This window comes from Phragmites australis, chromosome 11 (genome assembly GCF_958298935.1).
Source record: "Phragmites australis chromosome 11, lpPhrAust1.1, whole genome shotgun sequence".
Taxonomy (NCBI): domain Eukaryota; kingdom Viridiplantae; phylum Streptophyta; class Magnoliopsida; order Poales; family Poaceae; genus Phragmites; species Phragmites australis.
The window spans coordinates 11,632,350-11,658,618 of record NC_084931.1 but is presented as its reverse complement, the minus strand read 5'-3'; the positions used below and the strand labels follow the sequence as shown (position 1 = coordinate 11,658,618).

Below are 26,269 nucleotides of genomic sequence, written 5' to 3'. Positions count from 1 at the left end.
TCTGAAGCGTTGGGTTCCAAGTTGATGGTCGGGAAATGTGAGATCTTGGATCCCATTGAGATTTTGGATCAGAGTATTTGTCATAAGTGGTGGCTGGTTGTTGTTTCCAGCAACCGGAGTAGCGGTGCCCCATGTGTTTGTGGGATCATTATCATCATGATCGGATGACCTAGTGCCCCTTTTTTTGACGATAAAGACTTCTCAAGGGTAATCTTCAGCTCAGGAGGAGTCCAAATCCATCATGGATTTATCATCGGAGGAGAACTCAAGGCAGGCACTTTGATAATCCATGTTGTCAAAAGCTGTAGGGGAGGATCCTAACTTGCAGCAAACATCGCTTGCGTCATCGTCTTAGTCACTGAGTGGTTCAAACTCGATGTCATAATCTTTGGCTCATTGATCCATAAAAAGACTTACCTTGTCGCTGGAGTTGGCATCAATAAGGTCACTAGGACCTCGCCGGTTGAGAGGGTAAAGTTGTCATAGAACCCCTCATCCAGAAAAGCCGGTTTTTGGTGTGTTGAGGATTCAATATCTTTGGTCATATTCCTATGGAAGGTGCCAGCTATTGACGATTTATGAACTACCGATCTTATAAACTTGTGAATTAAGTAGGGGTACTCCCTATAGTCGAATCACATGTCACACATAGAAATTTGTGCAGGTTCAAGCCTTTCTTAGGATAATAGCCTTTTTCATCATGTTTGTCTTGTATTAATCTTCAAGACTATTTACAGGGAGGTTTTGGCTAGCCTAGATAGATCTAAACCTAGTCGAGAGGTTCCTTACATGTTGTCTAGGAGAATTGTTGATGTAGATCAAAAGTACAAAAGGCTCAAAGGCTTAAAGCTTTTGTAGGCTTGAATGGATCTATCCTCTGCAGGGTCTCCCAACTCCATGTGTATATGGGGTCATCATGTGATCTCTAGACTCCTTTGTCATCCTTAGCTTCGCTATTTACGAGATATGTTGATACCTATGGGTGTTTTTGTACGTCTAAGGATTCCCTTCCCAGACACAGACGTATGCCTCGAGAATATAAAAAACCCTAGGGGTGTGTACATGATACTGATATACGATAGTTTTATACTACCTATCTTCACATTACAAATCTGGTATTTGGAAACATGCCATTATTACCTATGTCTCGAGCTCCATTTCATACGTTTTCTCACTACCGTATTTCCATAATGACCGTTTTCCCCCTCTAAAATTTGGCTTAGGATTTTTGGAAAGAGGAAATGGATAATTGATCTCATGTGCACTATTTACTCATGGACCCACCTATCATCCCTCTCCTCTCTCCCTCTCTCCCTCCCATTCTGTTGCAACAAAGCACAAACCACAAGTCCATCGATGCCCAAGCTCGTTGTCACCTCCGTCCTGTCCCGGGCGCAAGTGGAAGTCCAAGACCCTTATCCTCTCCCTAGCCTTCTTACTGCTCTCGCCTTCCCTCATTTTCCATATATCCCCACCAAGAGCACCACCCGAGCTCCCTCTCTACACATCACACCACCACCCTAAATCTGTCACTGTTGAGCCTAGATCCCATCAGTCGAGCCTCAAATAGCGAAGATGAGAGTTGTGTGAAGTGTTCCCCTCCATTTCCCAAGTGATTGCCTGCCAAATCAAGTCACGCACTACCTTCTTCCCCAACTCCAGCGGCTCTCCGCAATCGCACTGACAAGCCGCCGTCACTTCAGTCTTACCTTCCAATTGGAGCCATGGTGAGTTTCCTCTCACCTTGCGCTTACTTCTTCGTACGCCACCTAAGGCTTGGCTCAACGTTGGCACGGTAGCCCGTGTGTGCTAAGCGTCACTGTGCTGGGTCTCTCACTGCCGACCGAACTCCGACCAAGCCCGCTGGTCAAGAAGCCCTTGGACAAACTCGTCATCGCACGCAAAAGCTCCCACCACCCTCGGTTCGCCGACCCCGTTGCTTTCATGACAGCACCTCTAGGTTGCTGGAGGCCCCACTGGTCGGACCAAAAGCGGTGTGGGGAGGGCAAAATGATTCATACAGAAATACGACGGTGAGAGAACATATGAAATGGAGCTGGAGACATAGGTCATGACATGGATTCAATTTAAAGAGATTTGTAATGATATGTTTTTAAATATCCGATTTGTAATGATATATGTTTTCAAAGAAGGGTCTCTCCGTTTTCAACTAGACGTGGAGGGAAAAAGAAAAATCCGGCGAGAAAGGGGGAAATGGCGTTAGAATACAAGAGAACAGTCCAAAGGTCACACCCGACTCCCTTCCCCCAAATCGTTACCAACCCTACCAGATTCGCCTGCGATCTCCCCGCCGGCCGCTTCCGATCACCGCGGGCACCAGCCATCACCTCCCTGCTTCTCGCAGGGTAGTCCAGAAAACGGCACGGGCTGCAGAAATCTGTACTAGAGGCGGCGAGACGGAGCGAGAGAGGAGGGGATGACTAGCCTGTCGATCACGGTGATGACGCTGAATCTGCACGAAGGCGAGCAGCCGAGAGAGAGCCCCAACAGCTGGGAGAAGCGCCGGGACATCTGCGTCAGCGTCATCACCAGCTACTCCCCCACCATCCTCTGCACCCAGCAAGGTGAGCTGTGATGCATATGATGCAATAAGATGTTCATTTGGTGCATATTGGTGTTAGATACGAGTCGTACTGCTCCAGGCTAGGCATGAAACTGAACAAGCCTGATAGTGTGAGCAAGATTTTGTTTTCATTTTTAGCAAAGAGCTCAAGAGAGTTGCTTGGGTTTGCTAATGCTACTGCCTCTAAGATTGGTTTGGTTTACTTTGTTTAACTAAGTCAGTTTTGGAACAAATTTGGCATGCGAACTTGATTCATCATTTGGTTCTTTTGGTGGGACCTGCAGAGTCACAAATTTTGTTGTCATTGATAATTTTTTTGCGTTCGTTACTTCTCTTTCCCTTTTTTTTCTTAGTTTTATTATTTCGTTCTAGGCTGTAAATAACGGGTTTTATTTGCAGGCTTGAGGTGGCAGCTGGACTACCTACAACAGTGTTTGCCGGGTAATTCACCCGCTCCGTTCTATTTTGTGCTCTTCTTACATGCTAACTTGGGTATTGTCTTATAACAGTGAACTACTTTTGTACATACCATTACTTCGATTATCATGGTTCTTGGAAAGATAGATCTTTTCATTTGGCAAGCTGTGAGGGCTAAACACCCCCATATTATTTTACAAAACAAAGATCTTAGTAGTCCCTAATATCAACATCTTAGCTCTATTTTGAACCGGTAAAAATGTAATCCTAGAATGAATTTGTCAAGCGGCCACAGCATCGGGTATAATTAATTCAGTAAGGTGCTAGTTAAATGTCAATTGGTCTGCGGTATATAATTTAGAAATTAGGGTAGGTTCCCATGAGAACCACATTTTCTGAACAAAAGGCAGGAAGAACTCTGCTTCCTCAGAAAAAAATTACTGTCACACAATGTTTCAAAAGGCTTATATTGCATTTTCTCCATTATAGAGGATCCTAGTTACTTATAGTGATAAATCATGCAGAGTCACATGGAGCAAAGAACCAAGTATTATAGGCTTCCACCATTTAAAACAGATACACACAACTGAATAGTTGTCTAACATGAATAAGTTCTTGAATCTTGGTTTCTGGTATGACTTGCAGCGCCTTGTCTGTTGCTTCCGCCAGTATAGCCATGTCCATTGGCAGTGCTGCGTTGGCTATTGACTGCCAAATTCCAATGGCTCAAAAGAAATGGGAAAAACAAGTACTCCATCCATTTCTTTTTACAAGGAGTATTAGGATTTGAGAAAGTCTTTCAAAGTATACTTTGACCATTAATTTCTCTGACACTATATTATCAATTGCTACGTAACCAATATCTTATTAAAATATATGTGAAATACAAATCTATGGATACATATTTTGTACACTAAATATGCATATAATTTGACTAATTGTTGGTCAAAATTTACGAAGTTTGACTTTCTTGAATCCTAGTACGCCCTGTATTTTAAAATGGCGGGAGTAATCTATTAGTCTTTTGCATTTGAGGAATCTTTTGTAGTAAAAAAGAGATATATATTCTTTTTTTTTCTGTTTGGATAAGTAAATATTTGAGGTTCTAGACTAAGGTATCAGCATACTTGACCAACAAGTAGATATCCAATCTTGGAATCTACTGGTACCATTCAAGTCAAAAGGAAAAAAAAAAATCTTTGTTGGGCATCCACTCACAATCTTAATCAATATACTAATCACCCGTTTGGTATCATCAAGAAGCCTTCACAGATCCATTGCACGTCATCCTGTTCGAAATGTTTCCTGGTTCCCAGTTTGGGCTGATTGATTTGTATATGCTAGTCACTATGAAACCACTGGAGGGTGGAGGGCACACTTCCGATCACCTTTCACTTGGAACTATGTACTCCTTGGATGTGCAAGACAAATGGTACCCCTTTATTGATCCATAGGAGTAGTCAGTTAGGCACCATCCTTGGTATTCAAACCCGTGTAAATACTGTTTTCCTTCCATCATCTACCATCTCACGCAAGGAAAGTCCCATGTTCTCCCTGATCCGTAAACAAAGTCTATTTCGCACCCTGTGTCTGTTGGACCCAGGCATGAGTTTCTGAGGTGTATGATGTTGAACTTTTAAACTAAGATAGCCTTTTATTAATTGGTCAACTTTTATCGAGAAGCAGAATGACCAAGCTTTTGCACTCATCTAGGTTATGAACAGTTTGGGATATCAAGAAAAGGATCACAGGACACCACTGATGAATACTGCACAATATTCTATGAAAAAGAGAAGGTTTGACATTTCTTGCCAATCATTTCTGTACATTGTTTGTTACTTTATCTCGTTTCCATTTCAAAACATATCTGCCTTTTTTTAGTAATGCCAATGTCAAAATTATTAAGGATATATATATTCCTAGTTGAGCTGAATTCCTGTGCATTTGATGAAGGTGGAGCTTACTGAAGGTGGTACCTTTTGGTTATCAGAATCACCATCAGTTCCAGGAAGCATTTCATGGGGAGCAACTGCACCCTGCATTGCTACATGGGCAATATCCTTTAGTGCAATGATTTTCTCGTGCTTTATTGTTCTATCATTTTCATAGTCTCTTGGTTGGACTCAAGATTGTCTGTTGCCTTAACATGATGTACACACGTTTCAACTCAAAAGAGTAGAACCACCTGGATTCAGTTTCCAGATTGTAAATACAAATCTTGATGAAGTTAGCCCTCGTGCTCGTCGAAGAAGTGCTTTGCTGACGTGGCAACATATAGCGTCTTTGCCACCCAATTTGCCTGTTATCTATTGTGGAGGCTTCAACACACAGAAGGAGTCTATGACTGGGCGGTTTTTGCTTGGCAGATCCAGGTATAGCTTGATGGAAGATTATTATTTTGTCAAAATTAACACGGTTATTTGACATATATCCATTACCGATATATATGCTGGAAGATTTTATTTTCTGTGTCATTCCGTGTCTGCTCAAACTAAACTGTGTTTGAGGTAAAACTAAAGAATGAGGTCAGGTACACTTATTTAATTATATTGAACATATTGTGTTCCTTGCATCGATATCCAGAAGTTGTTAAACCCGCCCATCCTCTTACCACCGCCAGTGCACACACGCAACCTCCAAAATTGCTGTAATTAAGAATTGTGCCACTACAAAGTTGTGCATTGGATCCACCACCAACTTTTTGCTTCTTCTGTATATACCATTGAAATTTTGTGCATCATCTACATTTCAATATATCTTTTTAAAATGGCTAGAGTACACTTGATATTTTTTTTTGAAAAAGATTTACCTTTCTCTTTTTGTGAAGATCCTAGGTACTTGATATTTTAAGTTTTCAAACCTTAGAAATGAAATTCGAGTTTGAATTGAATATAAGAATCGCCATATTTCAAATAACTTCCTATGTCCTTTATAATTATGACAACCCTGCAAGATCACATTTCGAAAAGTCTTGCACGGTGTATTTCGGTTGTTTCAGAAATATCAGTCAAAACTCAAAAGGCTTGTTAGATAATACTCAAATGTTTTGATGATATATAGAAATAGGAAAAATCAACAGTTGATACTACATCGTTCGACTTTTCAAGCCACATATATAATATTATTTTCCTTTTTTTGCTCAAGAAGACTTGTTATTGAGTTTTGAAAGCATTTGCGTTCAGTATGATACAAGCTGCAGAGTAGTTTAGGGCTGAATAAGTGTTGTTGTTTGATTTGAGCTTTAGAAAATCATTTTGAACTGCTTAATTGCATCTATAGAGAAGTGGACCCAAGGAACCACACTTTTAAGTATTAATATTTGTACAGAGGAGCCCCTGATTATATTTACTAATACTATATTTTCTTTAGTATATGTTTCTCTGTGTTTTAGTGAAGTACCTGAGCAATTTCCTTCATTTATGTTTATTGACACAGTTCCTTGTGGTGTCAATACAGAGAACATGGTGTTGTGGGTGATATGAGAGATGCTTGGCCAAATGCTCGTGTGCGTAAAAATGTTTCACTAATACACACATATCATGGATTTAAAGGTGCCCCTGGTACTCCAGTTTCTATTGTACAATAAAAAAAGTGATTACTGCTATTGTATTTTATATGGTTGTATGAAGAGTAAATTTTAAAAACCTACAACTATTTTGGCATATGTTGCGGAAAATTACAACTTCTAGTGCTCATTTAAAAAACCTATAACCATTTTATCACATGTTACAAAAAATTATAACTTTCTCACCATGTATCTACCTGCCATCCTCTGTCAACAGGTGGGCTCACGGTTAATCCTCCTATTACATGTTATAGAATATGATAGGTGAACCCACAGTGAGAAAGCTGTAGTTTTTTGCAACATATGTCAAAATAGTTATACGTTTTTGAAATAGGCACAAGAAGTTGTAGTTTTCTGCAACATCTGTCAAAATAGTTCTAGTTTTTTAAATTTACTCTTGTATGAAAAAAACACATTACTATAAATAACTTCTACTTTGCTACACATTTGTTCAATTTTTGACAACAACTTAATTGATTGGGAAGGTTTGATTTATTATCAAAATAAAACCAGGAATTAAGAGGAGAATGGCTCGAATATGTTGCTTGATGTTAATGGGTTTTTTTTTTTTTTACTATTATGTAGATATATGTTAAACTTTAGTCTTGTAGCCTTTATCGTACTGAACACTATTCTTCAGCATGTACTTTATCCATGTAATGATGACTATTTGTACTAATTGCGCTACATGGGCGAATATTGGGATCTATTCATTATAACTTGTGATCTTGTTAGTTGAACCTGCCAATGCTTTTTTGTTTTCAGGTCGCTCATCCTATTATTTGTTTTAGTAATCTTACAAAATAAATGTTTTGTTGCAGGGGAGAAACAAGGTGCCCTAGAATTTCTTAAATTAATATTTAGAGCTCTTTGCCTCTGCTGGGATCGACAGACACAGGACTTGCATATTGACTGGATCCTATTTAGGGGACGCCCACTCGTTCCTGCACTCTGTGAGGTCATAAATGACAATATAGACGGTGTTTATCCATCTTCGCACTTTCCCATATTTGCTGAATTTTTGCTTCCACGCTCAGTCCGCCTAGCCGAGACACCTTCATAGCTGTGCATGTTCTGTTCTTGTGGTCATGCTTTCGTTTGTTATTTTTATTTCCCAACCTTATATTGATTTGGCCGATTTTTTCTTCTACCATTCACCTTCTCCTTGATCTGGCAACAACAGACCTTGAGCCCATCTTTGGGTTTCTTTTGTCGTCCCATTACATGAAACAGGATAATAAACATTTGCAGCCCTTATTGTTATGTAAGCTTGTTTCCAGTCAGGAATGGTGCTATTGTGTTGCCTCAGCTTTATTATCCTTTTTTGGTTTATTTATTCTTTATGCTGTTCTTAAGGTTTCCATGTATATATTCAACTGTTTTTTTACATGTTTTAATGGTAATTGTGAGATCTTCAAGTAAATCCACATATTGCGTTTCCATGTATATATTCAACTGTTTTTTACATTCTATTACGTTTGTGTTGCTCAATTTTATTGAAGTTGTGAAATGGATATAATAATTTTGTTTCTTCCAAGTTGCTTTGTATAAAATCAAGATTACAAGTTAATTTCGTTGCTATTGGATTACGGAGGAGATGTTTATATGCTTTTTATTCTGATTTTGATTCGATGTAAAAAATATGACCTCATGCTAAGAAAGCATCCTCACCCCATGCACGACAGTCCCTTCGACGATAGTTTATCGCTGCAGTAGTTGGCAATCTTGAACTTGTGCACTTTTGAATTTTTTTCTTAAAAAAAATCATACATAAAACTCATATCAAATTTTGTATACGATGTGCCAAAATATGGTCAGATGTGTGTACAAAAGATAAGCCTCACCTTTTGTTTCTTTGCACAGTGCACACATGAACAGAATTTGCACAAACTTTTCAAATGCAAATGTTTTAGCATGATCTACATGTATAGTTACTTGGAAGCCGCATCTCTACAAGACGAGTTTAATGCCTTGGTCCACATGGCGTTTCCATGTATAATAACCAATATGGCAAATATTACTACAGCCCTCACTCACAGGTGGTAACATAAACGTTTCGCCACCTTCCTGGCAACTCGCAGCCTAGACCCTAGCCCCACGGTTGCTCCGCTCCGCTGTGAGCCTGTGACTCGATGATTAGAGAGGATGAGAGGGTGTGCGAACGGAGGAATGAAGGCTTTCTACAGCTAAATCTTTCTACACCTATGTTTAAATATGTGGCCCCTCTGCGCTTCAGAAAATTCTAAAAAGAAAAACTATAATCATCTCTATGTGCTCATATACAGTTTGTATTGTATTGCAGTGTTTACTATTATAAACTAATTCCTCTAATCATAAATGAATGATGTTTTGGGTTGTATTGTAGTTTATACTATTATGAACTACTCTCTAGTTACAGATATGTGATATTTTGAGTTATCTGTAGTTAAATATTTCAAACTTTAATTAAAAAATTCTCTTTACGTATTGAATTTGAATATTTAAAAATGATATAGGTAGAATTGTATTGAAAAGTAGTTCTATAATAATATATTTTTGCTATATTATATAAATATATTACAATAAAAAATATTAGTTAAATGTGTTTTAAGGATAGTGTTGATGTTTAATACGTCACTTATTTGTGGCTGAATATTGTATTACTTTATTCTATCGAACAAATATTACTACTTTCAAAATTTAAATATATACCATGCGAATCGTGGGTCCACCCCTGTTGTATACTCGACGGGATAAAAAAAAAGAACTGCATAATAAAAACCATAGATTGCAGCAGCTCCACGCGGGCGAAGCGGCGCAGATACATTCCCTGCAGTGATGCAGCTCGGTGGACCATAGGATTGGGGGCTGATAAGTTTATGAGCTCAATCAACCGCTTGCTGATATAATAATATATCCAACGGCAGCTAGCTAGGGAGCACGGAACGGCGTCAAATCATACGCCCACGGAAGTGGAGGTGTCGCACGCACAGGCACAGGCGGAGCAGCAGTGCATGAGCCGGAGGAGCAGCGGCAGCAGCGGTAGGAAACTGGGAATGCAGTAGCAGTTGATCCATCCGCCCGTGAGCCCGTGACCCCGCAGCCTTTTTCTTTCCATCCTTCCTTGTCAAGGCTCGATACCCAGCCGCTCCTGCTCTTCGTCCGTCCCCAGGAACGTGCGCGCGCGCCCAGCCGCACATCTGGCGAGCTACGCAACAAGCCGCGCTCACGGGCCGCGCCCCGGCCCCGCGCGGCGCCTCACGGCCACCACCAAGTCCTGCTCTCGCGTCCCCTGCCCTCCGTTTCGCTTTCCAACGACTAACCGACTGCCCCATTCGCAGGGCGGTATTGTCGCGAGCCACCTTTCTCTTGGTACGTGGGTGGAACCCGGGAGGAGAACAGCTCTACCGTCAGTTACCTGCTCATTTGCTTGTCCGGCCGACTTCAACTTTCGGGCTGCCCTGTGCGTTCCGATTCCTGTTCGCTCATGTAGTGTTCGTGGTTCAGGGGCCCACCGGCGGATGAGGGTGCATTAGTCTTTATTGTGGTTTGTAGGGACGCCATGGTGGTATACTCCGGGTGTGCTGTCTGTACGACGTTCGTTGCAGAATATATGGTTGAAATCAAGCGCTACTCAAATTCGATTGCTCCGATATGAAATATACTGGATCTTCCAACCACAAGCTGGTAATCTCTTTCTCCGTCTGTGACTACGGTCTTAACCAGCATCCGTACTTTGACATAGGTTAGCCAGTTAGCTACATCATCCTCGAACTTTGTTACTTTATTATTCCACATTTCCCACTCTTCAATCGCCTGGAAATGAAGTTTCATGCAGTCGACGGCCGCTGGCAAAGCTTCCTATGCGGTTTGGAAGCCATCCACGTTATTTTCAGGCCTACCAAAATTTGGTATTACCCCTGGGTAATACCAAATTTTGGTATGGTTGGTGAGGGCTTCCATCCAAACACCCCTTTCGGCAAGATAACAACAACATACGCATGAAGCTTCTAGAGCTGGTTACCTCAGTCACGAGAGTGCATTGATGCGGTCCCGACACTCTAAGCCTTTTTTAACCATGAAAACGATTCGCTGTCGAGATCTAACAAGATACGCTTTTGACCTATCGATGTACTACAGAGACTAATATCTAATGAAATGTACAACTTCACTTTACGAAACTCTCTTATTCTTCCGAAAAAACTTTATAAACCTTTCTTGTGATATGAACATAAACTAATGTGTGAATTATATCTGATCCTTGCTTCGTTCCTCATTGAATTCAAATAATATCCTGGTATACGTATTCGAAAAATGAGTACCATCTTGCTACATGATTAAGCGATTCTCAGTTCATATTTGTTTCCTGGCCAGTTTTTGCACATTACAAGTGCAAATTTATACACTCCCAAGGCAGATTTGAATAGCATGTGCATTCAAATAACTTTGTTTACTACATAATCAGGTTCAACCAAAGGCCAAACAGACGCTCATGATTGGCAACTTTAGGTACCTAGCACTGTGACTCACCCTGCCGTCAACTTTAGCGGCCACTGGGAGATCACATACTTGGGTCGGACGATAAGGACAACAGCTTGTGAACTGCGAGTCATTGGAGCATTCCCATTAAAAAGACCTCTAATGCAACCGTCAGCTTATCTCTGCAAGCAAGGGATCCCTTTTCAACAATAGTTTATCACAGCACACATATCTAAGCAGGACACACTAGAGGGGCAATTAGGCGATGTTTATTTTCATTTTGTTCTCATGCAGAGAACAAAACAAATACGACATTTTAGAAGTTTGTTTGCATCCTGGCATCCCCCTATGATCTCTGAATACGGTGCCCCTTCTTTGCGCGAATTAGGGCATTGGGCATTTGGCGCACATCTCCATGTACCACTGAGGAAGAAATCCAAAATGCTACAGAAGGAATACGTTTCAAGATCAAGTGTTACACTAAGCTATGGCAAATCGCAGTTTGAAAGGTTAAAATCCTTTTAAGTTCTTGCTTCTTCATAGTACTGGATTTGGATATTTACCATGCCTGTCTAGCTCAGTTTTCAGGTTCAGCTTAAAAGTTGAATCAATAAGACAAATGAGCCCTGCAGAATCGAGTACACAGTTGGTTATGCGTTCTCTTTTATTTCAGAGTATGGGTACACTGTTGGTTGAGACAACTCTCTGCAGAATCGAAAGGTTACATGATGATATCCTAGAAAATTCGAAGTAAACACAGAACATGTAAGTTTACAAAGCCATACTATTGGGGATATGCCCCCTTCAGATCTTGAATCAAAGACCTCTACGGCCATTGTTTGCTGGCAGAGCTTACAATTGTCGTGGGTCTGTCATGTTGCAGGAACCGTTTGACACCTCAAAGGTAGTCTTCAGAACGGAACCGCAGGAATGTCTCCAATGTATGGAATTAGCAAAGCCTATGCCAGGTTTTCGGGTGCCAATCGAGGGCCTTTGCTCAGCGTCGCGGTCGAATTAGCTAAATGGGCGTTGGAGGTGTCATCACAGGCAAAGCCTTCCTCGGGCCTTCAGAAGCTAGTCGAAGACCACCACTTGGCGCTACCAGGGGGACAAATGAAGAGAGGCCGAATGCATCGCCAAGCATGGGCCTTCGGGAGCCCAAGAGAAGATTGACTGTTGCTGACAACCAAAGACAATAAGTGGCAGAATTGTAAATAAGCTAGCTATACTTAGGAAAGTACCGAATTACCCACGAATATTCTAAGAATGCGGCAGTTAGAGGGGCAATATCATAAACTATAATAGGGAGTGGGTGAGTATGACTTATAAATAGGCTGACAGTGTAACCGAAAAGATGAGTGATATTAATAGTAGTGCACAGTTCCCTACCTTATGTGTTCTTCCTCTTAACCTTCAGATATCTTTGGGGTTTCGAACACCCACCATCTTGTTCCATTACGCCAGTTTCCAACAACTGGCGTTGTCTGTGGGGATCGACACATTTCAAAGCCATGCCACCTAAGAAGAAGTCGAAGGGCATCGAAGCATCAACGCAGTAGATGCAACAGCTTACAGAGGGGGATTCGACTACGACCTCTACCCCTTCGGCCACTACGGAGCTGAACATCATCGAGGCTGGGGCAGTCAAAGAAGTCCATGAAGAGAAACACGATGTGGTTGTGCTAATCGATAGGGAGGGTCGAGTTCGCGAAGACCCAACTCACCAGGAAGATGCAAATACTTCAATGAGAAGGGTAGAGGCCGGCCTTCATGCTCGTTTCGAAGTTTCATCAGCTGTGAAGGAAAAGGCCCTTCAGATTGAAGGGCATGACGACTCCAATCATTTTCAAGACTGTGAAGATGATGAAGAAGAAGAAACCGAAGCAGAAAGAGCTGCATGGCTAGAAGCCAAACACCTAAAGCAACAAATAGCACAAAGAAGCGAATGTTAGAAAACTTAACAGTGAGTCGGAAGGTAGACGAATATTGTTGATGAGCTGATGAGGCCAGAAGAATGTTGGAACAGTTGCAAGGCCAAATTAACATGCTGCAGCGCGAGGACAGGGAGGCATCACACACCATCATCCCTTCGTCAATGTTTGCGGCTCGGCTCATGAAAGACCTTTGGCGCAGGTCTCACGCAGGCGACCCAGACTCACCGCTCTCCTCTGGCTTGCAGAACCAGCTTTATCCTTCAGGTTTCAAAATGCTGAGGGTGGTGATGTTTGACGGAGAATCAGATCCGAGGGAATTGGTCATGAGCTTCGAGGGAGCAGTTGAATCCGCTGGTGGAAATGACACAACACTAGAAAAGGCCTCTGTGTTGGCAGTGAAAGGGATAGCAAGATCCTGGTACTCCACCCTACTTCCGGGGTCGATTTACTCGTGGGAGCACTTGCATGATGCCATGTTCTGCAATTTCTAGGGCAATCATGTTGAAAAAATCACAGCCAGAGATCTCTTCGCAGTCAAGCAACAGTTGGCGGAGCCACTGAAAGACTACATGCGTCGCTTTATACATGTGCGTTGTTAGGCGAAGGGATTGAGTGAAGACACAATCATCGATGCCGCTATCCAAGGCATCAGGGGAGGGATGTTGGTGGGAAAACTAACATGTAAGAGGCCGAAGAGTGTCTAGGAACTCTTTAACAAAATGGAGGAATACACAAGGTTCGAAGTGGACCATCATCGAAGGAAAGGCTAAATGGTAGCTTCGAAAATGTCCAAGCCTTATCCCTCAAACAAGGACGCAAACGTTGGTTAGAGGAAAGACAGGCATAAGCAACTGAAGAAATACGAGTCCTTTGGGTATACTTTGAAGCAAAAAGAAGTCAACGAGATAGAACCTGGGCCCGAGGGTGTCTTGCAAGAGGTTGTCGAAGCCCAGGGCGCTGGAGTTACGTGGCAACCAAAGCGGTAGAGGTCACGGAGGCCGAGGTGGCTGAGGAGGACGGGCACCGTGCGACCCAAGAACGTTGTATTGTGAGATACATGGTGAAGGTGCCATCATACAACTAAACATTGTTCACATATTGTACCCATGAAGCCACCCTTCATATAGCTTGGGGAAGTTACCCTTTGACCATGCAAGAGTAGTGCATCATGCCATGCCATATAAGCTGAGCAATGCGTGGCAATGTCAGCAGGGCTAGGGCCAGGCGTATGGGCCAAACCCTTCAATATTTACTCCTCAATGGCGCCCAATAACTTCAGTGCAGCCACATATGCCAACACCTTTGACTCCACCAGATCAGACCTATGCTTGATCTATGACTGTTCAAGCACTGTTTCCACCTCCTCCTCCAAGACCTGCAATCGAAGCTCCCCTAAAAACCAGCAGGTCAATAAACATAGTAAGACACAGATGGAACATGGTGTTAGCAATCACTGGTAGCTCTAATCAGGAGACCGAGTCTAAGAGACAGCAAAACAATATGTTTGAAGGGTGAACCATGTCGGCGTAAGCCCTGCTTTCGTCCATTCGAAGTGGTCTCATGTCCCAATCACCTTCTCTCAGGAAGATATGAGAGTCCCGGAATATCCACAAACAGATGCCTTCATCATCACAGATAACATTTCAGGCAATGAAGTCCATAGTATCCTAATAGATGGCGGTAGCTCGGCAGACATCATCTTCGCCGATGCTTTCGATAGGATGGGTCTGCAGCGAAGTATCTTACGACAGACTGGATCACTATTAATAGGCTTCAGTGGAAAATCAAACAATGCTTTGGGCAAGGTATAGATACCGATATTTTGGCAAGGTTCAAATTTTCGAACGGAAGAAATTAACTTCGATGTTGTCAATATAACCTATCCATACAATGCTATCTTTGGAAGAGGTGTGCTAAACAAGATCAGCGCGATACCACACCATTGTTATTTGTGCATGAAGATGTCCAGTCCCAAAGGCGTTATAACAGTGCTAGGAGATCAGCAAGAAGCTCACATAATTGAAGTGGGATACACTCCAAGCTGCTGCAACATTCATGTCGTAATAGAACCTATGTCAAAGCCCCAAGAAGGCAAAGACCTACTAAAGACACAAAGAGTGCGAAGGCTAAGCCCAAAGGCCAGACCAATAAAGTGCCGCTGTGTGAGGATAGGCCAGATAGAGCAATGGTCATAGGAGCTGAAATGATAGAAGAAGCTGAGTGACGGATGATAGAATTCCTTCACGATAACGAAGATGTCTTCGCATGGTTGCTGAAGGACTTGCAAGGTGTTAATAGAGATATCATCAAGTATACTCTCAATGCCGATCCATATGCGAATCCAAAGAAACAAAAGCTTCGGAAGGCCTCCAAAGAAAGAGAAGATGCAACGAAGGCCGAGGTGCAGAAGTTGCTCGATGTTAGGGTTATACGTGAAGTACTGCACTTTGAGTGGCTGACTAACCCAGTGTTAGTCAAGAAAAGCAATGGTAAATGGAGAATGTATATTGATGTCACAGACCTAAACAGATCTTGTTCGAAGGATGACTTTCCTTTGCCATGCATTGATCAGTTAGTAGACTCCGCAGCTAGTTGTGAAATGTTGAGTTTTCTAGACGCATATTTTGAATATCATAAAGTTTGGATGGCGAAGGAGGATGAGGCAAAAACAAGCTTTAGAGCATCCTTCGGAACATATTGTTTTGTAAGGATGTCCTTTGGCTTTTGGAATGCAAGAGCTACCTTCGCTAGATTGGTCCAGGTGGTATTAAGTCCCACTTGGGAAGAAATGTATCTGCGTACGTCCATGACATAGTCATCAAGAGCATCAAAGAAGACAATCAGTTTGATGACCTTCAGGAGACCTTCGACAATCTGTGAAGTGTTGGACTAAAGTTGAATCCCAAAAGGTGTGCATTCGGCATGTGTTCTGGGAGATTGTAGGGTTTTCTAGTGTTGACAAGGGGCATCAAAGTAAACTCAGAGAAGATACAAGCAATACTTGACATGAAGCCTCCGCAAAATAGGAAGAAGGCATAGCATTTAGCTGGAAAGTTGGGCACCTTGAGCTGGTTTATCACCAAATCTGTTAAGCGAAGCCTACCTTTTCTCAAAACACTCAAAGGCTCTGACCCTTTTAGATAGAGTGCGAAGCAGCAAAATGCTTTTGACGCACTGAAAGTGTATTTGACGAAGCTCACTTTCCTCTCTAGCCCAGATCCGAAGGCCGAGTTATTGCTATACATAGCAGCTTCTCCCTTGACAATAAGTGTTGTACTTGTATAAGAAAAGCAACTTAGTGAAAAATTGCAACAGTTTACATTGTATTATGTTTTGGAGGTGTTGACAGGGCCCAAGAGGTTCTATTTTGAAATGTAAAAGATGGCGTATACAATGGTGATGGCCTCATGAAAGTTTTGGCTTTACTTCACATCATACAAGATAACGGTGATGACCTCTTCTCCCTTCGCAACATGCTTGAAAATCATGAAGCCACGAGAAGAATTGGAAAATGGGTCATAGAAATAGCACCATTTATGTTGTCCTTTGTCGTGTGGATGACCATAAATCTCAGGCCTTAGCATATTTTTTGGCAAATTGGATGCCGCAAGCCGAAGGCCAAGAAGAAATACAACTAGACAAAATGTGGGTCATATATTGTGACAGAGCTTGGGGCTTCAGGGCTGGCGCAGCAGTAGTTGTATCTTCACCTTCGAGTATGAAGCTGTGGTATGTGGCCAAACTTGATTCCCGATCGACAAACAATGTTGCATAGTATGAGGCAGTTCTCCTCGGCCTTCGCAAAGCTTGAGCCCTTGGTGCCTGAAGGGTGCTGGTTAAGACAGATTCCCAGGTGGTTGTACACCAGATTGACAAAACATTACAGGCCAGGGAGCTGGAGCTGGCTAAGTATATGACAACAATGTGAAGCATGGAAAAGCATTTCTTGGGATTCACTGTCAAAAGTATATCAAGAAATGACAATTCTGAGGCCGATGATCTCGCTAAAGCTGCAGCACATAATCTACCATTTCCTCTAGATGTTTTTTTTATTAGAGTCTAAAAATACCATCTATTGAAGCCCCCCAGCAGGTGGCACGAAGCGTCATTGCGATCGAAAGCGAAGATTGGCGATCTTCTATAATGGCTTACCTTTGAGGTCATTACCAACCCAAAAATCAAGTGGAGGCAAAACGTATGGTGCAGAGAGCCAAAAACTAAATGATTGTGGTGGCTGACATGTACAAAATGGGAGTATATGCATTGATGCTTTGTTGCATATCCCATGCATAAGTGAAAGATTTACTTAAAGAGATACACGAAGGGCAGTGCGGCTTGCACATCAGCACTCGAGCGCTTGTTGAAAAAGCATTCAGACAAGGGTTCTATTGGCTGAAGGCTATCTCTGACGCGGAGACCATAGTACGAAGCTATGCGAAATGCCAATACATGGCTAAGGGCTCAAATAGGCCCTTGTTAGCAATACAACTCATCCCATCAATTTGGCCCTTATCTCGCTAGGGGATTGACATCATTGGACAATTGTCGGCTGCTTCGGGAAACCTTCTATATGCCGTAGTGGCTATTGAATACTTCTCTAAAAACATTCTTATGGCAAAACATTATATGTCGCTTTGGTGTTCCTCATGAAGTAATAGTTGATAATGGGACACGGTTTGACAGCAAAGGCTTTAAACAATTTTGCGAAGACATGGGAATTAAAGTTTGCTTCTCTTTGGTATACCATCCTCGGTCAAATGGAGCTATGGAAAGAGTGAATGGCATTGTCTTGACTGGTGTGGCAAGACGCCTGCAAGGTTTGCCAAAGGGAAAGTGGGTCAAAGAGTTACCGAAAGTCCTATGGTTGATCAGAACAATAGCAACCAGGCCAACGGGTTTCATGACATTTTGCTTGCTCTTTGGCCAAGAGGCTATGACTCCAGAGGAGTGTAAAAACAAGTCATTCTAGGTAACAGCTGAGACAGCTCAAGGCAAAGAGCTTGTAGCCAAAGATGCACTAGAAGAAATCAGAATGTAGGCCATTGAAAATTTGGCGAAGTACCAAGAGGAAACTAAAAATTGCAAGATCGAGAACATATCTCCGAAGGAGTTCGGTCCAAGGGACTTTGTGCTTCGAAGGCTACCCAATGCTTTGACTATGGGAAAGCCGCAGAGCATGTGGGATGGGCCTTTCTTGGTTAATAGTTCGAAGACGCCTGGGTCTTACCACTTGACTACTCTCGAAGGAGAAGAGATTCCAAATACTTGTTATGCTGACATCCTTCACAAGTATTATGTGTAATTGAAGATATCAGGAGGGACCTTCATAGTAATAGGCAAAGCCCTTGTAAGAAATTTACTTTCATGCACTTTTATGTCAGGATGGCGATAATGGAATGATTCCCAACGATCCCATGACATATAAAAGTTATCCTGCATCATAGTTAAGAGAGCAAAATCTTCGGCTACCTGCACAGCGTCCGAGGGAAGGACCTGCGTAGGAAGCGAAGACTATCAAAATGTTTAAAGAAGAAATTAAGATATATTACAAACGTTACGAATAACATTGAATGTTTCAAGTGCAACTAGACAATCCCCCGCTCACACTCACTTTGGACCTACATTTTGCGCTCCATCAGCCGCTTGCGAAGAGGTAGGCACCTAAGCGGGCTGGGCAGAGGTTCCTATGATGGTCGAAGCATTCATGGCCTTCGCAATAGCCTAAGCAAAAACAAGGTAGTTTTAAATGAAAAAATAATGAAAAGATGCTAACGTATAGAGAAGAGTTACTTTGTGACGGTTGTACTCCACCTCATGAAGGGCGAGGGCGTGCTTGTGTTTGCACCAGAAGTACTGGATAAAGGACCTGGAGGAGGTCTTTGATGCCTTCGTCACCGCCCTGGTGGACATGTCCTGCGGATAGCAAAACGAAGTGCTCTAGCACGCCTTGTGATGGTTGCAGCCTGTTAGCTCCAAAGATTGGGTAAGGCTTCAGCCTGAAAAATCACCATACATGTTAGCTGCTTGTTGAAGGCTTCTAGATAATTCATTGATCCACCTGAGGAAGCCACCTAGATCAACTTGGTTGAGGGTTAGGGGCATGGCCGGAGCGCCTAGCTTTTCAAGAGTCTAGCAAATAGCTTGGCTAGCTTCAACCTCCTTTGACTCCAAAACATCTACTTTCTCCCTAACAGAATCGCAAGAAAATTGCTTCACCTCTCGTAACTCTTGGTTTAAGTGTTGGTTCTCAGCTTTCTTGGTGTCATAGAGTCTGAGCTCTGATACGTTCACTTAAGATGCATATGCGCATTGTCGAAGGGTGAATACCTCTTGCTCTAGTCCTGCGTACTTGAGTGAAGGGTTTCCACCTCTTTTTCTAACTCTTGCGACCTCTGCTCGGCATCCTTCACCCACTGAAGAAATTCTTTCTACTTTGCCTTGGCCTTTTCAGCACTTTGGAGCAGAAACAGTCTCAAATCCTCCGCCCCTTTGGTGTGAGCTTTGAATTGTTCAGCATGTTGATGAAGAGCACGTGAAAGAAGCACACTCTATAAAAAGCATAAAACACTATAAGAACGGTAATACAAAGGGAAGATTTATAATAATTAGGAATACCTTTGTGGTTGCCATGTTGAAGGCATCAAGAAGATCAGTGGCAGGTTTCCACGCCAATGGAATTTAGAGCTCAGGGAGGACGAAGCTGCCAAATACGTTCTTCGCATCCTTCACCTCTCCAGTGCTTGGTTCAAACGAAGTCACCTGTAGCTCTTCGGCTTTGATGACTTTGGCATCGCATGACGTGCCCAGTGACATTAGTTTTTTTGCCACCACCAAGGTGCGAAGATGGTGAAGCATTCCCCCCGTCTTCACTTTATGTGGTCTACATATGTTGGGAGGAGTTAGAGTCTGAACTAGACGAGCTAGCTGCCTCGGATCCGGCGCTGTTAGGGACAACTTCTCCCCCTTCCTATCGCATCGAAGCATAGTCTCATCTATAGCTACTTAGGTGGTGACCCGCGTTTCTTGTATCGTATCGTCGTCTTTGTCACTCTTAGTGAAGAGAAGAGTGAGGGTAATTAGCGCAGTGTGTGCGATGTGTTTTGGGGAAGTGACATCCACCTCCGATATGTCCTCTCGAGGCCCCTGCCAGAATGGTGTTGGGACCCCTGAGATCCTCGTGCCCCCTGTGTTACCGGCAAGGACATCAGGGCGAGCAATCTTTTTTGGGACTCTAGTTTTTTTCCTCTTGGTCCCATGGGCCGAAGGGTTACGAACCTTCCTTTTTTCATTGCCTCTGGCATCGTCCGTCTCTTCTATACCTTCGATCGGTAGACCGGATGCCTTCGATCTATCTCCATAACTGAGGTCTCAAAGCTCAAAGATACTATTGAGCCGGGCGACCAAGGCCTAGTTCGGTGCAGGCTTGTCCTTCGACCATGGTAAATTTCCCAGAAGGAGCCGAGCTTCAGCCTCCACCTCAGCAACCATCACAGTTGTTTCAGAGCACAAAAACATAAGAAAAAGTAAAATTTGAAGGCCAATGGAAGTTGGACCAAAGTGCCTACCAGATTTTCCCTAAAATAAAAATGGGGTCAGCATAGTCCTTCTAGGCCCTTCGACCCAAAGAATGGAATGTTCTACCATTCGCTAAGTGACCAGACACCTACGGTGATGAACTCCTCGACAAGGTCGTGTGTTCTCAGGTGCTTCGCACACCTCGTTAAAGCTTCAAAGGCCGCCTTTTGGGGTCCCTTATGACTACGGTCAGGGCGCGGTTAACCTTGTAGTCCTGGAACTTGGACACAAGATAGTCCCTGTTGTCCACCTTATTGTAGAACCACCATTGTATCTAGTCCTTTGATCATTTGTTCTTTTAAGCCACAACAGATGTGGCCAAACCCCATCGATACGTGAAATTTGCAAAGCCGTAGTGAGCTTCAGACTGCACGTTGTTAACAAACATCGATTTCGGCTGGTGGTGGAGCTAGTGGGCGGCAACGAAGGCCCTAGATGAGGCTTTTGCTTCTTTAAACCTTGTTGCTCAGGCGAAGAGGCTAAGCGGAATGATTGCTTTCGACGTAAGTTGGTGAAGAAAAATTTCAAAAATCTTGAGGACCTTCACCACCATCTCCTTGTAGGGTAGGTCCAGCTCTGAAGTAGTCCATGAAGACGATCTCTTCGTCGTCTTCTAGCATCAGGGTTTCCTAACCCTTCGAAAGCCTGACCTTCGATACATCACTTATCAGACCCTCTTTTTTGAGACCGGCCACGACTTCCTCATCACCCTTTGATTTCCCAATCCAGTAGGTCCCAATCCAGTAGGTCATCAGCCTGCCAGTTTTGCATTTTGGAGCCATCGTGTTGCCTGGTGTTAGGTCTGAAGGGTTAAGAGTGTGAAGGGTTGTGAGTACCTTCGTGCAAAGCGTGAAAGCTATGTGCGCAGGTTTGAACAGAGTGAGGTAAAGATGAACCAGAGGGTAATATATAGTAGTGAAAATAGTAAGGGCAGTTAAAAAGACATGTATTGGGAATTGAACCGTCTCTTAAATGGCAGTTAGACAGAATAAATGGTAACTGGTGCCTCGAAAATTGAACCGTCTTAACAAAAACCGTCATTAATAGAAAAATAGACCCATCGGGTGAACAGGGGGGCTACTTTGGTGAAGGTGAATCGAGTAACAGGAGGCCTTCAATGGACAAAAGGGTACGATGTTCGGTGGTACCATCTTATTCACAGGTTCGGTCCATCGAAGAGGAACCTTACCCGTACTGTTGGGGAATGGTCTCACAGGCCCGCTTCGGATCTTGGGTCGAAGACCTCTGCAGCCATTGTTAACTAGCAGAGCTTATAATTGTCGTGGGTCTGCCATGTTACAAGAATCGTTCGACACCCGAAGGTAGTATTCGGATCGGAACTGCAAGAACATCTCCACTGGATGGAATCGGCAATGCCTGCGCTAGGCCTTCAGGTGCCAACAGAGGGCCTTCGCTCGGTATCGTGAAGGACTTAGTTAAATGGGCGTTGGAGGTGTCATCGCAGGCAAAGCCTTCCCTGGGCCTTTCGAGGCCAGTCGAAGACCACCGCTTGGTGTTATCAGGGGGATGAATGAAGAGAGGCCGAAGGCGTTGACAAGCGTGGGCCTTCAGGAGCCCAAGCGAAGAGTGGTTGCTGCTAACAACCAAAGACAATAAGTGATAGAATTGTAAATAAGCCGGTTGTGCTTAGAAAACTACCGAATTACCCATGAATATACCGAGAATGTGGCAGTTAGTAGGACAATGTCATATAATAGGGAGTGGGTAAGTACGGACTATAAATAGACCGGCTCTGTATCCGAAAAAACAAGTGATATTAATAGCAGTGCACAGTTTTCCACCTTGTGTGTTCTTTCTCTTAGTCTTCGGATCTCGTTGGGGTTCTGAAGGTCCACAAACTTGTTCCGTTATGCCAGTTTTCAACACATACAACACTGACATATTGTGTCTTTGTAGGTGGACTGACCACTACTTGGCAAGCTAAAGCTTTTTGCAGTAAATTTCTTATAAAAGTCAATTTCAGGATGCTAAGAGTTTAAACCTTCACTTTGGTCCCTTCCAGCACAAATTCATAATTACCAGAACTAGTAGATAAACATGAGACCGAAAATTCTACTATACTCCAGTTCCCCCTGTTTTCCCTACTAAATCATTGCAGAGGCGCAGAGCTAGCCAAAGCCTGACGCAGTTCGATTTGAACCCGCATCCTTTTTCTCTTTTCTTCTGAAATATTATACTACACATTTAGCTCTTGGACCTGCTACCTGCAAAGTTTCATGTGACGAAAACGATAGGCGGCGAGATGAGTCCGTACTCTACACAACCCCAAGCGGTACCAATCTCACTGCCTGCGCTCTTAACAAGCGTCGCCCTGCTCGTGCCTTCTCCCTCCATTCGTCTCCACTACAGCATAAGTATGCGAACGCCTCAACCTCCAACCCCTCGCAAGCTAGCCATCACAAGATCACACTCACAACCATACCAAAAGCTAATCGTTATCGTGAGACCACACTTGCAGCGCATTGCAACAATTTTCATTTGAGCCTCGTCGTTGCATTGCGTCTATCTTCAAATTTCTCTTACTCACAGTCACAGCAAGCACACACCACATTGTCCCCTGTTTCTTGAAGCAGACTATCGCTTCGCCATGGGAGTTGCAATTAGGCTGCTCTTTGCGCTGTTGATGGCCGTTGCGCTCTTCGGTTACGGTGTTAGTGGAAGGAGCCACTTCCACAAGAAGCCGCCACATGGTGGTGGCGGCGGCCGGCACAGGGGCGGTGGCAAGAAGGGCTCTGTTGTGTCGTCCCCGGCGGTTCCCCCGGCGGACGACAATACACAGCCGGTGACGCCACCGCCACCGACGAGCATTGTGCCCTCCGACCCGGCCACCCCGGTCGAGCCGGCTGAACCGTGCGTGTTCGACGTCCGGGCGTACGGCGCGGTGGGGGACGGCACAACGGACGACACCCAGGCATTCAGGGAGGTGTGGAGGGCGGCGTGCGGCGCCGAGTCTGCTGTGCTGCTGGTGCCGTCAGATGGCACGTTCACCATCACAACCACCACCTTCTCCGGGCCGTGCAAGTCCGGCCTCGTGTTCCAAGTAACAATGCTTGTTTCGCAATACCACGGTCACCAATTCATATCCTGGTTCGGACTGACTAAACCTGTCAATGGCGTGTCAAGCAGGTGGACGGCGTGCTGATGCCGCCGGACGGGCCGGACTGCTGGCCTCCGTCTGACAACCGTCGGCAGTGGCTCGTCTTCTCCAACCTCGATGGTATGACCCTGCGCGGCGCCGGCACGATCGAGGGCAACGGCGAGGACTGGTGGAACCTCCCCTGCAAGCCACACAGGGTACGTCACAGCTCCTAGATTGGCATTTCACAATCCCAAACTCTTCCAATAACAAGCATTTGGCTCGAATTGACATCACATCACAGCGTCACAAGCTCCATGTCCAACTCTGCAGGGTCCGAACGGGTCCACGCTGCGCGGCCCGTGCGATAGCCCCACGGTATGTGGCAACTAGCAACGTGCCGTCCTTTCTCTGCATCATCATTCGGCAGGTTAAATGTAGCAGGTAGGAAGGTGTGTGCAGTCAGCTTACGTGTTTGTGTGCGCGAGCAGCTAATGAGGTTCTTCATGAGCCACAACCTGGTGGTTGAGGGCCTGAGGGTGGAGAACAGCCCGGAGTTCCACTTCCGGTTCGACGGCTGCAGCGACGTGCGCGTCGACGGCCTGTACATCAGCTCGCCGGCCGACAGCCCCAACACCGACGGCATCCACGTCGAGAACACGGAGCGCGTCGCCATCTACAACTCGAGGATCAGTAACGGTGGGTAACCGCTGCGAATGCCGATTGATTCTTTCGTTTCAGCGAGTTGTTGGTTAGATTTTGTAAACGTCGTGACGTGTTGGCAACTGAACACGATTTGCTTTGGCGTAGGTGATGACTGCATCTCAATTGGGACCGGGAGCTACGACGTGGACATACAAAATGTTACTTGTGACCATGGACATGGCATAAGGTAGACCCCATTTCCTCTGTTTTTTCTCCTCTTTTCTAATTTGTTTTGTGGTACATGAAGGAAAATATATATAATAAAGTATGCCTCCTATTTTCTTTATTGTTTTGAATGTTGTTTTTGAAGCAATCCATTGTTTGTTCTTAAACTATTAGAATGATAGAATTGAAAAAAATGAAAATTTATAAGATCCATTAAGCAGTACTAGTAGCAGTTCTGAATTAATTTAAGTTGAACTTTGAGGAACTAAAATCGGGACTACTTTAAACGAACTTTATTAAAATGCTTAGGTGCTATGATGCACCTGAAAACTCAAATGTACATGAGGTTCGGGAGAAACCAGCAAAGCGTCAGAAACATCCAAGACATAAATGCGTGATGGCATCAGCTTAGCTCCCGCTCGACTTCTTCTGCATTGTGATTCGCCGTCCTAGATTACACATGCCAAATTTTGTCAAAGTACTCGACTCGGGGTCACATGAAGAGAGAAGAGGTTTTTTAGAAAGGGCATAGTAGGGAGCATTTCGCAGCTACAAGTCACATGATCGGACTGTAAGAATTTAGTTAGGCGTGACTTCACATGTACAAAGAATACATAAAAGTGGCAATACATAAAACTGAATCTGATTTCCGTTTCTTCCGTTCGGTGAAGGTGAATGTCTTGTACATTTGTATCTTGCAATAGTGAAAAAATAACAAAACCCTCTCATTGCTTTTGGTTGGCAGCATCGGCAGCCTGGGCGTGCACAACTCCCAGGCGTGCGTGGCGAACGTGAAGGTGCGGAACGCGGTGATCCGGAACTCGGACAACGGCGTGCGGATCAAGACGTGGCAGGGCGGGATGGGCGCCGTGTCCGGCATCACCTTCGACACGGTGCTGATGGAGAACGTGCGCAACTGCATCATCGTCGACCAGTACTACTGCCTGGACAAGCGGTGCATGAACCAGTCCACGGCCGTGCATGTCACCGACGTCTCCTACGCCAACATCCGGGGGTCCTACGACGTCCGCAGCGCGCCCATCCACTTCGCCTGCAGCGACACCGTGCCCTGTACGAACATCACCATGTCCGAGGTCGAGCTGCTGCCCTTCAGCGGCGAGCTCGTCGATGATCCATTCTGCTGGAGCGCGTACGGGCTGCAGCAGACGCCAACGATCCCGCCCATCAGCTGCCTGCAGGAGGGGCTGCCCGAGTCCCTACTCGACAACCCGGACCTCAAATGCCGATAAGGCCAGCAAGCTACGACCTGTGCTAATAGAATTGAATTGGTATATATGTAGAGTGAGTTGAGTACAAACATCACTTGAGTTATGTGGAGCTGTACATGTGTGGTTCCGCTCCCTCTCAGTAAACTTCATAGTGGGTTTAGACTAGCTGACTGTGCCGGGCCGTGCTTTGGATGTTGACGTGGTCTTGAGAACCATAACTTTGACCACTCATTTCTGCTGTAATAAATAATTACAATCACGGATTAAATTATGAAACTTCCTTTTAAATTAACATCCAATGTGATTCAGCAAACAAGCCAAAATAGATGCAAATGTATCAGAAGAACTGCAAACCAAACTCAGGAAGAAACTGAAAACCTTGTTGTATTCTGTTTCTACCCGTAGTTTTCGCTCCTCAATTGGACACAACAACAATCAAGCGTTGTCTGGAATTATAACTAACTGATACTATGTAAGCGGAGTTAGTCACGTAGCACAAGATTGTCTTCATCCAGTTACAACTATTAAAAATATATAGAC

The 26,269-nt window shown here is 44.1% G+C and overlaps 2 protein-coding genes across 4 annotated transcripts; both read left to right on the top strand.

The window, feature by feature from the left end:
* Positions 1-2,182: 2,182 nt before the first annotated feature.
* Positions 2,183-7,872, top strand: LOC133885407 (uncharacterized). 2 transcript variants are annotated; one of them, XM_062325117.1, is made up of 7 exons: positions 2,183-2,585; positions 2,984-3,025; positions 4,715-4,797; positions 4,955-5,057; positions 5,160-5,373; positions 6,458-6,552; positions 7,388-7,872. In XM_062325117.1, the coding sequence occupies exons 1-7, from the start codon at positions 2,438-2,440 to the stop codon at positions 7,627-7,629; spliced, it is 927 nt and encodes a 308-aa protein (XP_062181101.1). In that variant the 5' UTR covers positions 2,183-2,437; the 3' UTR covers positions 7,630-7,872. The 2 variants fall into 2 exon arrangements, with proteins under 2 accessions (XP_062181101.1, XP_062181100.1); XM_062325116.1 differs by having other exon boundaries at positions 6,458-6,561.
* Positions 7,873-22,760: 14,888 nt separating this feature from the next.
* Positions 22,761-26,015, top strand: LOC133885811 (polygalacturonase At1g48100-like). Of its 2 annotated transcripts, none has more exons than XM_062325557.1 (6): positions 22,761-23,594; positions 23,678-23,848; positions 23,964-24,008; positions 24,122-24,329; positions 24,441-24,522; positions 25,246-26,015. In XM_062325557.1, exons 1-6 carry the CDS (start codon positions 23,142-23,144, stop codon positions 25,748-25,750), a joined length of 1,464 nt encoding a protein of 487 aa, XP_062181541.1. In that variant the 5' UTR covers positions 22,761-23,141; the 3' UTR covers positions 25,751-26,015. The 2 variants fall into 2 exon arrangements, with proteins under 2 accessions (XP_062181541.1, XP_062181542.1); XM_062325558.1 differs by having other exon boundaries at positions 22,762-23,594; positions 23,681-23,848.
* Positions 26,016-26,269: the final 254 nt, after the last annotated feature.

Bases quoted from the DNA above. Each gene is read 5' to 3' on its own strand.
- LOC133885811 (XM_062325557.1), top strand. From the start codon at position 23,142: ATGGGAGTTGCAATTAGGCTGCTCTTTGCGCTGTTGATGGCCGTTGCG. The intron at 23,849-23,963 runs GTACGTCACAGC...CCAACTCTGCAG, and splicing joins TCCCCTGCAAGCCACACAGG to GGTCCGAACGGGTCCACGCT. The intron at 24,523-25,245 runs GTAGACCCCATT...TTTGGTTGGCAG, and splicing joins GACCATGGACATGGCATAAG to CATCGGCAGCCTGGGCGTGC.
- LOC133885407 (XM_062325116.1), top strand. From the start codon at position 2,438: ATGACTAGCCTGTCGATCACGGTGATGACGCTGAATCTGCACGAAGGC. The intron at 2,586-2,983 runs GTGAGCTGTGAT...TTTTATTTGCAG, and splicing joins CATCCTCTGCACCCAGCAAG to GCTTGAGGTGGCAGCTGGAC. The intron at 5,374-6,457 runs GTATAGCTTGAT...GTGTCAATACAG, and splicing joins TTTTTGCTTGGCAGATCCAG to AGAACATGGTGTTGTGGGTG.